Source organism: Diuraphis noxia, unplaced genomic scaffold (genome assembly GCF_037042655.1).
Source record: "Diuraphis noxia isolate RWA-SAM2 unplaced genomic scaffold, SU_Dnox_SAM2 contig0002, whole genome shotgun sequence".
In the NCBI taxonomy this organism is placed as follows: Eukaryota; Metazoa; Arthropoda; class Insecta; order Hemiptera; family Aphididae; genus Diuraphis; species Diuraphis noxia.
This window is the reverse complement of record NW_028301712.1, coordinates 70651314-70663623: the sequence shown is the minus strand read 5'-3', so window position 1 is coordinate 70663623 and position 12310 is coordinate 70651314. Positions and strand designations below refer to the sequence as shown.

The following is a 12310-nucleotide window of genomic DNA, read 5'->3' as shown; positions in this document are numbered from 1 at the left end:
GTTTTAATTTTTAAAAACGAGGAAATAATGTGTCTATTGTTATACATTTTTGAATCGAAAATATGTAATTTTAACTTTATTAATTAAATATATTATTTACACCTTATAATAACAAACATTTTTTTTCAGGATCAAAAACTTAAACACATGGCTGAAGTACAAGTAGAGATGCTAACCGACCCAGATACTAAAGAACAAATAAAAAAGCAAATTTTAGCATGGGAAGAGAATTTAGAAAGACTACATTGTGAACAGTTTCGTCTCAAATGTTATATGGCTAGTTTACAGAATGGTGAACTTCCAAATCCCAAGGTATGCCTATTAAATATTACCATTATTATTTATCTAATTATGTTTATATATAAATTAATCGCATAAACAATTACCTATTTAATAAATTATGTAAATTATACTATTATACTACTACTTAATTATATTTTAATTCAGAATTTAATTGATAATAGAGTGAAAATAATTTGCTACATGAACATTTTTAGATTCTTTTAACACGTGTATCCAGAGCCACAAAAATCACATTAAACAAATTAGGTGTGTTTACTGTATCTTCGCTACATGCATTTATATGCGCTCGTTCTCCGTCATTGCTCAACAATCTTTTGGCTGGACGTGGTGCAACTAAAAGAAAAGCTCCAATCTTATCTCGTTCAAATAGTAGTTCAGGTAGAAGATCATTGCAATCATCGACATCTAGAGATGACGCAGAAAAAACTGTGAAAGTATCCTTACCTGATAATCAAGTAAGTACACGACTACATTTATAAATAATATCTTTTGAATTTAACATAAACTATATTCTTTTTCCATTATCAAATTAAAATATCCAATCATTTTCAAATTTCAAATATTGAATGGTAGGTTTAAAAATATTTAAGGTTTATTTTGTTTTTAATTAACATAATGTTAAAATAAATACTTACCTATTAGTTATACATTTCTCTTAAACTGGATAATGAAAAGATATTTTAAAATTAACATTTTCAGTAATTTGGCAAAACTTTTTTTGTAAAAATTTATATTTTACTATGTACATTTAATTGTAATTAATTTTTTATATTAAAAAAATAAATAATATTTACTTATTTATTCAAACCAATTATTGGCCCATGGACTTAAATAAAATAGTATTGAATGTTTATATTATAATTTTATCTGGTACTCATTGTAGTAAATTTGTTCTGTAGTCGGTACAAATACATTTGCGAGAGGGAATGACAGTTGATGAGTATTTGGCATTATCTTGTTCAAGAAAAGGACTCAATCCCATGGAGCATTTTGTCAGGGTAAAAAAGAGAAGGGATATGGAAGATCATAATTATTTTGTTCCTCACCGAACTGATAGTATTGAAACTTATGTAAGCATTCCATTCAATGCATATACACATAATAATATTTATTTAATTAATTCAACTAATTCATATTTTTATTTAGTTGCATACTCACGAAGTTGTCGAAGTTCGTGCCAAAATTCTTTATCAAGTAGAACTTGAAAGAAATACATTAGATCATATGTGGGGATTTTCCGTAGAAGCAGAACTAATTGAAAATGCTGAAAGACAAGACGAACTTTGTTGTTATGTTAGTCGAGTAGAAGACAAAGGAATTGCTATTCAAAATGGTAATTTGTTATTACAATAAATTAAAATATTAAATATAAATATTTCGTTGTACAATTTAAATTTCAAATGTTTTAATGTATTGATTATAGGTTTAATTAAAGGTGATGAGATTATGGTAATTAACAGTGCGATAGTAAGTGATTTAGATATGATGTACTTGGAGTCGGCTCTTCAAGAAGAACTTTCTTTAAGTATGATGATGAGATCATCCAGAACCGAACCTCCTCAATTACCTTCAGGCTCAAGAATTATTTCAAAGACTACTGACGACATAATTCAATCGTTAGTGTGTCCTCCACCACCTACTGATCCACCAGTGATCTCAGAAGAAATGATATCTGGACTGATTGTTCCTGCTCCAGGGTGGAGTAAGTTGATATGATGCGCTCAACACTATTAACATAAAATCTATTATTATAATTCTTTATTAGATAGGGAAGGTATTTATGAATTGGAAACTAATAACATGACTCAAGATTCAAAACTTGCTTCCAGAGGAAATTCTTTTGAAATCGAAAATTTAATTAAGGTCTGTTTTATTATTTATAATAATTATAATAGTCAAAAAATATATATTTCAATATTAATGTTACTGTTCTTAGAGTGCTGGTGAAGTTACTGGATTCTGTAGATCTCCAGAGCCAGCAAGAAGAACTAGCCCAACCGTGATTTCTGCTGTTCAGAATCCTCAAATAACTATTGGTCGTCAGTTGACAGATGCTGAAAAACTAAGAAAAGTTATTTCTGAACTTGTAGATACCGAAAAATCATACATCAAGGTACTTTTCATCTAATGACTTATATGATGATACAAAAAATATACACTTCACAAAAAATTTAAAATTACTTATACTATGTACTTTGCAAGTTACATATATTATATTGCATTTTTTTTATATTTCTCTAAATAAAAAATGTTTACAGCACTTAAATAATTTACTGGAGAATTATTTAGAACCACTTAAACACCAAACATTTTTATCTGGAGCAGAAATAGCAGTTCTATTTGGTAATATCCAAGAAATTGTTCAATTTCAACATCAATTCCTACAAAATTTAGAAGAAGCCGTTCACCAAGAACCTAATTTCCATACATTTGATCAACCAGAGCAATTTAAAGTACAATTATTAAAATACATAAAAAATACAATTTAGGTAATACGAATAATTGATGCATAATTACAATTTATATTATAGAACATACTTTTCTCAATCGGGAGCGCCTTCTTATATTATGTCAATCATTTCAAGTTGTACAGTTCATTCTGTGCAAGTCACTCGAAAGCTCAAAAAATACTTAATCCTAGTAAGTTACTATTATTATAAAAATATCAGACTACCAATGGGCCCATGTATAAATTACAATTATTATTTATTTCTAGATGAAGGCAATCAAGCTTTACAAGAATTTCTATGCTCCAGAAATCCGCGGCAGCAACATTCTTGTTCTCTAGAATCTTATTTAATTAAACCTATTCAAAGGATATTAAAATATCCACTATTACTACAACAACTAAGGAATCTTACTGACCCTCATTCAGATCAACACCTCCACCTCGTTGGTAAGTAAATAATCAATTTTAAAATGTTTAAATTATATATTTTGTTTGAATAAAAACTTATTATTAGCTATGTTTTTTATATTTTAGAAGCACTTAAGGGAATGGAAAATGTCGCTGAACATATTAATGAAATGCAAAGGATACATGAAGAATATGGAGCAATCTTTGATCATTTATTCAGACAACATCAAAAATCTTGTAAACAAGTAAGTTATTGTTAATATGGCAATATAGCTGACATTTATTGCTATGATATTGATTGTGTTTTTTTTTAGTCTATTGACTTGTCTCCGGGTGATTTATTGTACTATGGAGGAGTTGAATGGTTAAATATTTCTGATTTCCTTGGAAAAATAAAAAAAGGCTTAGAACTTCATGCAATGTGTTTTGTATTCAAATCAGCTGTAGTGTTTCTATGCAAAGAACGTTTAAGACAAAAAAAGAAATTAATGGTTAGTCTTGGAGGATTATTTAATAATAATCCATTTTATAATGGTAATTATAGTAATAATTAAACTGCTATTCTTTTTTTTTAGAGTGTATCGGGCAAGAGTGAAATGGAAATAATTAGATATCAAGTTCTGATACCAGTAACTGAAGTACAAGTTAGAGCAAGTTCTGCCAAAGATATGGAGACACATTTCTTATGGGAATTGATCCATTTACGTAGTCAATCTCACAGGAGAGCAGAAAAGATTTATGTACTTTCCAATAGGTATGTTAAATGTTAAAAGATAATTAAACTCTCGGAATGTAATTTTTCATTAATAGCAAAATACATTTATTTAGCACTGCCGAATTCAGAAATGCATTCTTAAAAACTATACGCCAGATAATTCGTGAGAGCGTACGAAACATGAGCATCCCTACTGCCAAACCATCCACTAATTCCCCTGCTCAACTAGTTAGCAATACTGCAACATTAGGAAGACAAACAATTAATACTGGAGGTAAATAATATTTGTACATTTTTTCCTACGTTTTCATTAATGTTGAAATGTATTTTAAGGTTTGCAACTGATATCAGAGGATCATAAAACGCCCGATACTTCAAACTTAGCTCAAGGATCTCAAACACTTGGAAAACCTAAAAAAATACCTCCAAAACCACCTCAAAGACATTCTTCAGGGAATACCATAACTAAAGTGGAATTAAGGAATCAAGGAACATCGTCAACTGATTCTACAACGGATACAGCAGGGACTCAAACTATTTTGCCAAATTATAGAATTTCTAGAAACAGAGGTAAAAAAAAATATGAATATACCTACACATAAACATAAAATAAATATAATATTTTTATAAATTACAGTTATTATAATGAATAACACTATATTTTATTATTTTATTTATATTATAAAATATCATATAATATTTCATTGTATATAATCAATAATAAAATATTAATATATTGGATTGTTTTCAGAAGAACGAAAAGTTGACGAACAAAAATCCGAAGGTGAAGATGATAGCTGTAGTCAACCTGGACCATCTAAAGGACTTCCAATGCACGGTAGTCTAGGAAAAACGCCCAACTACTTAATGCTTAGCACCACGTCTACATTATCAGCAAGTAGTACTGGCAGTCAGGCTGCCAGGCTGGTGGAAAGATCACAGCAACCAGAAAATTATCAACCACCTCAGGTGCAGGACCTCGGTAAGACGGATCTGCACCAGGATTACTAAAAATCGCGCTACCCACTGAGAATAGGTTAGACCCGTTATAATGTTAGCCAAGGCTATGGGTCACATATTTTGGTAGAGTGAACTCATGAAAGTAACATAGGAGGGGATGACGGTAGAGTTCACTCCACCGGGCAAACAAATTCTGAAAGATATAGAAATTAATAATGTTAATGTCTTATTGTTTATAAATAACCTGTTGGTTGTATTAAATACGTTAGGTGTTATGATTTTTTCAAATTGATAATTCAAGAGATATTTATCATGGTATTTTCATGTATATTATTCCACAGGTTCTCCAGTGTGGAAGCCCAGGGAATTGGGAGAATCATCAACATTGCCACGAAAAAAAAAATCGAATCAGGAGCAGTTTGAAACAAGGACAATGGTGAGAAAAGGAGAAAAAAAGGATAAAAAATGAATAAAAACGCGGGACAATCACTCTTAAAAAAAAATGTTCATGCATAAAAATACCCAATTAATGAGGAATGTGATAAATATCACTGACTTCTAGGATTCCTTTTTTAAAATCTGATTGGGGATTTCTATGATGTCCTTGTTACCAATGGTATGGAAAGGATCTGCCGGCCGAGGGTCGAAGAAATTATGTTTATGATCAAGTTAGATTATTTCTTAAATAATTCTCATTACCTTATTGGTATGTTCCTACTTTATTTATTACATAAAATTAGAATTTATTACAGTCTTTTGTTTCGTGTAAATAATAATTAAAACGAAACTGAAACATTTTGTCACAATTAAAAAATAAAATATACCGGATTTGGGCTGTTTATTATTATCGGTAATTAAACTACAAACATCGATACAACAACCATGGTAAATAATTCTTTTAACCATCTGTACTAATATTGTTATTAGACACCATACATTTGGGATACGTATTATGAAATTTATCCACGTTACGTTGACTTATATATATTAAATATTTAAATATATATGATATATAGACCATGTTTGTTTTAATGATTATGCACCAACTTAAGGTTATATTACAAATCGTACATATTAAAAGCTCAAAGCTCAATTTCATTTAAATTATTTTCTTCTTTCAAATTTCAATAGATTTTATTATGAATTGTTAACATTTCTCCATTTGATCTCATTAGTGATATTTGAACCAAACAATTTAGACCTCCTAACTGCAGATTACATAACCACGAATCATTTACTTTGTTCGAGCACATAGGATAAGTAAATAATGATTATTTTTATGCTTAATATGTACATTGGACATTTTGAGAATAAATAATATTATATAATAGTCAACGCGTGAACGACAATAAATTGTTATTGTGTAACGACGACGAACTGTGAAATAAAATCTAATTAATTGTATTCATTAGATGTATTGAAGTGGTCTAGGAATACGGTTTCAATTATTCGATGGTTGAATTTCCAAGTTTAGATTAATAAGAATAATGGTCCCAAAAAATCTAGTCTCGTATTTTTGTTCATGTTCGGAATTCCCTAATGAAATCATTGAAACTATTGTTGAAAATAATGTTAAACATTAACGATAAACAATCTATTGTAGTATCATTAATATAGTCCTAGTTCTTTTGGAAAAATTAAAAATTGAAAACCGTTAACTATGTTGTCTTGTGTGCCACACAAGTACCTAACATAAATCGTAAAAATATGTTTTAAAAAAAAAAAAAAAACAATTATATACATACATTCTAAGTACTATATTAGGTTATCTTATAATCATTATTAAAATACGGAAAATGTCGTGCTCATGTAGGTACCTTAGAAATTTTAGAATAAGTTTTTAAATTTAAAAAGAAACCACCCGGTTATGTTTTCAATTTAGTACAATCGTTATCATTAAATTATTATATGAATTAATCGAACATTTTATTTCATTATAATGTTTATTACCTACTCAAATAAAAAATTTAATATATATATTTATGTGTGTGTATAATATACATAGCATATTATATATATAAATATGTATACATGTTTAAATTAGGCCCACCGCACAAAATTAAAAAAAAATATTATTATTATTATTATTATCTAATTTTATTATAATTTTAGTTCTTCCGTCAATCGAAAAAAAAAATGTTGAAAAATTATTGTTGTGTTATTGTATTTGTAAATAAAATATAAATGAAAAAAATGTTCGCATTTAATTATATTATTCGCGTACATCACGCGCGGGGCACGACCTATATAACGTCTATCATGAATATAATATAATCATCGGTGCTGCACTGTTAATAAATAATAATTTTATATAATATTTTCGTCGGTGTCGTCGAATGCAAGGACATCGTCATTAGGTACTACGTAGGTGCGAGCTACGGTACACGTTGATCGAATCAGACACGCAAATCATGTGCGTGAAATATAATATGTAATATAATAATATTATTATGATGGTGACGGTGACGACGACGACGACAATCGGACGCCGAAGCTCAAACGACGTAGCTGACGGCTGCAGGTGCGTACGCGGGTGCCGTGTGGTAGGCGGCGAGTACGGCTGGCTGTTGGTGGTAGGTCTGCACGTGATGATGCGACACGTACGGCACGGCAGCCATCGGCACCGAGTCGCCGGCGTAGTAGACGTGTCTGAACACCGGTTCGGCTTGCTGCACCACGTACGGCTGTTTGACGACCGTCACGTCCGGTGACGCCACGTGCACTTTGGGCAGGATCACGGGCGATATGAATCCAGGCGTTGGTGCCGAGTGCACCGCCGCCGCAGACAAGACGCAATAAACGGCCATTGCCACCTGTTTATTGATATAACATGATATCGTAAATGTTAGCATAATGTTTCAAACAATATATTGTTTACTATGGTGGGCGGGAATGGGTACGCCTACTAATTTCCAGTCAAAACGAGAATATTTTGGAAAGTCTATTTTGCCTCATGGACAAGGATACCTATATATCTGCCCAGAGAATTTTTCTTAAATAACCGTGCAGATTAAATCCCCGTAAGCACTTGGCTTTAAAAGATTTCAAAATTTTAGAATAATAGAAATAGAAATTCATAGTTAAGATTTTTATTTTACTAATATTTAAAACTACGATACCTCATCAACAATTATAATATATGACAAGAAAATTGTATGGCTCGTGATAGTTAAGAGATAACTTTGAAAGCCATTATAATACCATTTACCTCGTTTAATTTATATTAAAAAATTAATATAATACTATGATCCAATATGATGTATGAAATTTGATGATCTAGGGGGTGTGGGGACATAGCCCTCCCACTTTATATAAATTTACCACCCCAGAACCAATTCCAAGTCACGTCACTGACTGGCCAGGTATGCTAGTGTGTCGTAGCATGCATAAACATGTCGTATATGGGCCACCGAAAGCAACTGAACAAGTAGGTAGGCATGTTATAATTTATAATATAATATATTTGATATTTTCATAAACTTCCTGAAAAACTAGGTTTTCATAGAGATTGGTTGAGCCCGTTTACCTCCCAACCCGCTCCTGACTGTCCACACTTAGAAGTTTATTATAATAAACTAAATAATACTATACTGAATTATGAATACTGCAGCGATCAAAATGGGACAGATATAGCTGTGGTCGGGTAATCGTGTACAGTCAAATGACTAAAATTTGAATACAACAAGTCATGAAATTCGCTTTTACCATATAATGTTGCGTTATCCTATTATTGGTATTATTGGATTTTACTTGTATAGATCAGGAATCGACGATGATCACGATTACAATATTATTATTGCGGCAATAACGTTTCAATCAGTTCTCATGTAGCGACACACCTCGCGCGCAGTAATTTAGGCTGTCAGTTGTCAGTAATAGTAACATAATAGATTGTATTAAATAGAACCTCAGGTATGTCGACTCATGGTCGTGAAATATTTGTGTGTAATGATTTTATGTATGTTAATGATTATGTTAATTTTAATAATACGAAATGGTTTTGACATTGCCGCGATGGAACTTTTTGCAAAGCTATTAATAATGGTCTTATGGAAACGGTCACGGCGAATAGTTCTAGATCCTACAGTGGTGGTCAATCGAAGGGATAAAAAGGATAAATAAAAATATTTATTTTTTTCAATATTTAAGATCTGATAATCATAAATTATTTTTTTAGGCATTGCCCATTCAGGCAAAACAAAAAGGTAATCGTTTGAGTATATTTAATTTGTGCCAAAATAAAAAAGGTACTTTTTTCCCCAATCACCAAATTGACCTGCGTAAATTTGTTCAATGGGGGAGAACCCGTTTGGGCGCAGTATAAATAATTTACCTGAAAATTGTTAACGCGTTTGGGCGCATATAATGAAAACATGAAAACACCTTTGGGCACAATAGGTATTGCCATAGGCGTGCGCACGGGTGGTGTAGCCTATGCCCCACCGGCGGAAACTTGAAAACTATTTTTTTATTCAAGTATGTTATTGCCTTATTGGCATGGTGGCAAAAACAGTAGTGAATACTGAATAGTGATAAATTGTAAATAGGAATGAAATTACTACCCACTTGAAATTAAAATGTTATGTAGCCATCAATATTAGTTAGATACCTATACCTATATTGCATATATATATATATAAATAACAACTATAGTTTTTTTTGTTAAGATTTGAAAATGTAATTCCGAATTCGTAGTTACTTTTCATATATTATATTATTATTTATAGTACATATTATGACAACATTTTTGAAATATTTTTACTTATTTTAAACTATTTAGTTTCTGTTCACAACGTTCTACAATATACATCAGTATTGACTCAAAAGTTAATTAATTATGATATACCTACATTTACAACACTAATATATTGTTACACAATAATTAATAATACGATAAAATCAGTGATTTTTTTTGTGAAAATTCAACCTAGATACCTACTGAATACTGATTACTAATGGAAAAATAAATTACAAATTATAAATATAAATAGAAATAAAACAGATTATTAACACGATATCTCCAGTAAAATAGTATGACAGACAGCTTCCACTTAAAATTGTTTTTTATAATATGTTATGATCGAATTCAAATTTAATTAACTGACTACTTAGATAGGTAGATATACTCAATGGTGTGATACAATCTACACTCGATACCAACCCACTATATACAGCAGAGCTACTCCCCAATTTTTTTTTTTCATCTAACATGGCAACATAATCAGTATTCAGTACTATATATAGTATAGACTATTAACTACTTACTAACTACTATTATAAATATTACATTATAAAATAAGAATATCTATACAAGTATAGGTAGTAGGTACATCGTACCTACGTCCTACACTAGTACTCTACACACACTATAGTACGTTCTAGTCTAATATTATATAATTTATAGCCAAATAGACGCAAATATATGATCGATTTCAAAACTGTTAAATATGGCTAGGTGAATTTACCGCGATTAAATAATTATTTAATATTAATGAAGGTATATACTCACTAGAAACTTCATTTCGACCAAAGTGCAGCTAAAGAAAAAAACACGAATAGTAACGATAAAATACAAATCCTTAGATTTGCACTTATTATAAGTATAATAAATTCAACTTAGTAGTCGACTATCGTAGATACTGCTTGACATTAATATTTTCGTATATCGACATGGGTTATATAGCAGACAGATATCTTTTTCATGAATTTCCCACCACCTCAATGATATAATAACCTCATCAGTTCATCACCATCACGCCCAACTCGCAGCGGAGATCCTCCTGCGTGCCAACGACCTCCACCGTTATTTTTTTTTAATTATACCTAAGCCAACTTATTTGTCCATCATACTATTATATTATTGCAAGATTGGTGTGATATTGAACTATGAAAACAATTTCCAATGGTATACCTATTGTGTTCTAATAAAGTGTGTTCAGAAGATTGATGAAACAAAATCATTTCTGACAATTGTATATTTTAATTAAAATGTTTAATAGATTTTATATTATATTTGAGTAGCGGATATTCTTGCATCTAGGGTACCTATCTATTAATTTTTAATATTCCGATACATATAATGCAGTGTCTAAATAAAAATAAAAATATCATCTTAGTTTTTCTATTCTTTAACGATAATAGAAATTATTATAAAACTGATCACATTATGAAGTAAGAGAATATTAACCTTAATATTTTCTTACATTTTGGATTTTATGTCATGGGCTGCACTATTCTGTAGCTACAAAGTATAGGCATCAAGTTTAAAAATTCAGAAATTTAAAATTATTTTAAGGTTTTCTATTATATTATGTACGAAACAAAGAATTCCTATCGCTCGTCAAAAATTGATTTGGTTTTCCAGTAATTTTTTTTTCATTCATAGTGGAAAAATTTATGAGGAATATTGTACAACATTTTCAAATCTCGGTTACTTTTTTTTTAAAATTACTTACTCAAAATTTTCATGATTTTGATGAATATTTTTCAAAATTTTACTTCAGGCGCTCATAAAAATTATTGCGAACTTACACTCAACTTCTTTTTTAATTTCCACTAACAACAACTTATAAGGCTTCTTGAATTAAGGATCAAATATTTTGACCGAAAGATAAAATTTTTATCGACAAAACTCGTCAAAACCATAAAAGTTTGCAAATTATTTCGTATTAGCAATTCGTAAAAATTGTCTATTTATATCTAAGATTTTAAAACTGATCACGAGATTCCTCATATCAATATTACTCTGTACTCGGTTTACGTTCTATGCTCCTACAGTCAAACTGTTTTTGGAACTCCAGTTAAGCTAGGGCACTTTAGATAATTGGTATGCTACGCCGCAATTTTGGAACTCATTTAAAACTTATTACTTTATCAGTAAATTAGCCGGTGTCGGTGCAGATGCGTACCAACGTCTCACTTGCGTACAAGGCGATTTTCTTCTCAGTTGCGTTCACAATTATCGAAGGTCAAACTACGTGCGAATTATAGTCGCATTTGCGTACACAGCTTAAAATGTGGGCATTCCCATGGTGGAACAATAAATTTAAAACACTGGTGGGAAGATCGCACCCGAGTATTTTGGTTTTAATCGAAAAACTGAAGATAGCAGCAGCAGAAAGTGACCTGTGAGGGACATGCTTAGCCCCACACTGGGATTTCGAAACAAAATTAACTTCATTCGTTTGTGCTTCGTTTTTGTTAGTTTGCGCTTCTAACCCCGTCGTTTGTGCTCAATCCCTTCCAAAGTTGTACGACTTTGAAAGTTGGGGGCTGAAATGTAATCCCAGCTACTTTCATTTGTAAAAAAAATCATATTGTCATGTGAATCCAACAACCGTCCGCCTAATCATTGTTACCTCTATTGTCTTTAGTCGTGAAATATTTGGTTTGCCAGAAAAACCCATAGACTTGTGAATTAGAAAAAAATTTTAGGTTTACGTCATTTTAGGAAATAAAAATAATATTTGCGACTC

General features: G+C 30.7%; 2 protein-coding genes across 10 annotated transcripts in view; one reads left to right on the top strand and one right to left on the bottom strand.

The window, feature by feature from the left end:
• The window catches only part of sif (guanine nucleotide exchange factor still life), a 72841-nt gene extending 66268 nt beyond the window's left edge, over positions 1-6573 (top strand). For 7 of the 9 annotated variants that reach the window (XM_089221603.1, XM_089221602.1, XM_089221599.1 and 4 more), the window contains 17 exons: positions 130-312; positions 498-758; positions 1203-1373; positions 1450-1636; positions 1727-2005; positions 2069-2166; positions 2240-2416; positions 2562-2756; positions 2835-2943; positions 3020-3199; positions 3287-3405; positions 3475-3651; positions 3736-3914; positions 3989-4149; positions 4209-4445; positions 4627-4857; positions 5177-6573. In XM_089221603.1, coding sequence (XP_089077729.1) covers positions 130-312; positions 498-758; positions 1203-1373; positions 1450-1636; positions 1727-2005; positions 2069-2166; positions 2240-2416; positions 2562-2756; positions 2835-2943; positions 3020-3199; positions 3287-3405; positions 3475-3651; positions 3736-3914; positions 3989-4149; positions 4209-4445; positions 4627-4857; positions 5177-5304 — 3072 coding nt within the window. In that variant the 3' untranslated portion in view covers positions 5305-6573. Of the gene's footprint in view, positions 1-129; positions 313-497; positions 759-1202; positions 1374-1449; positions 1637-1726; positions 2006-2068; positions 2167-2239; positions 2417-2561; positions 2757-2834; positions 2944-3019; positions 3200-3286; positions 3406-3474; positions 3652-3735; positions 3915-3988; positions 4150-4208; positions 4446-4626; positions 4912-5176 lie in introns of all 9 variants that reach the window. The other 2 variants (XM_089221601.1, XM_089221605.1) reach the window with 2 other exon arrangements.
• Positions 6574-6982: 409 nt separating this feature from the next.
• On the bottom strand, positions 6983-10503 carry LOC107173093 (uncharacterized). The gene is made up of 2 exons (XM_015523470.2): positions 10345-10503; positions 6983-7648 (listed from the first exon to the last, which is right to left on the bottom strand). Exons 1-2 carry the CDS (start codon positions 10354-10356, stop codon positions 7331-7333), a joined length of 330 nt encoding a protein of 109 aa, XP_015378956.1. The 5' UTR covers positions 10357-10503; the 3' UTR covers positions 6983-7330.
• Between the last annotated feature and the right edge of the window lie 1807 nt (positions 10504-12310).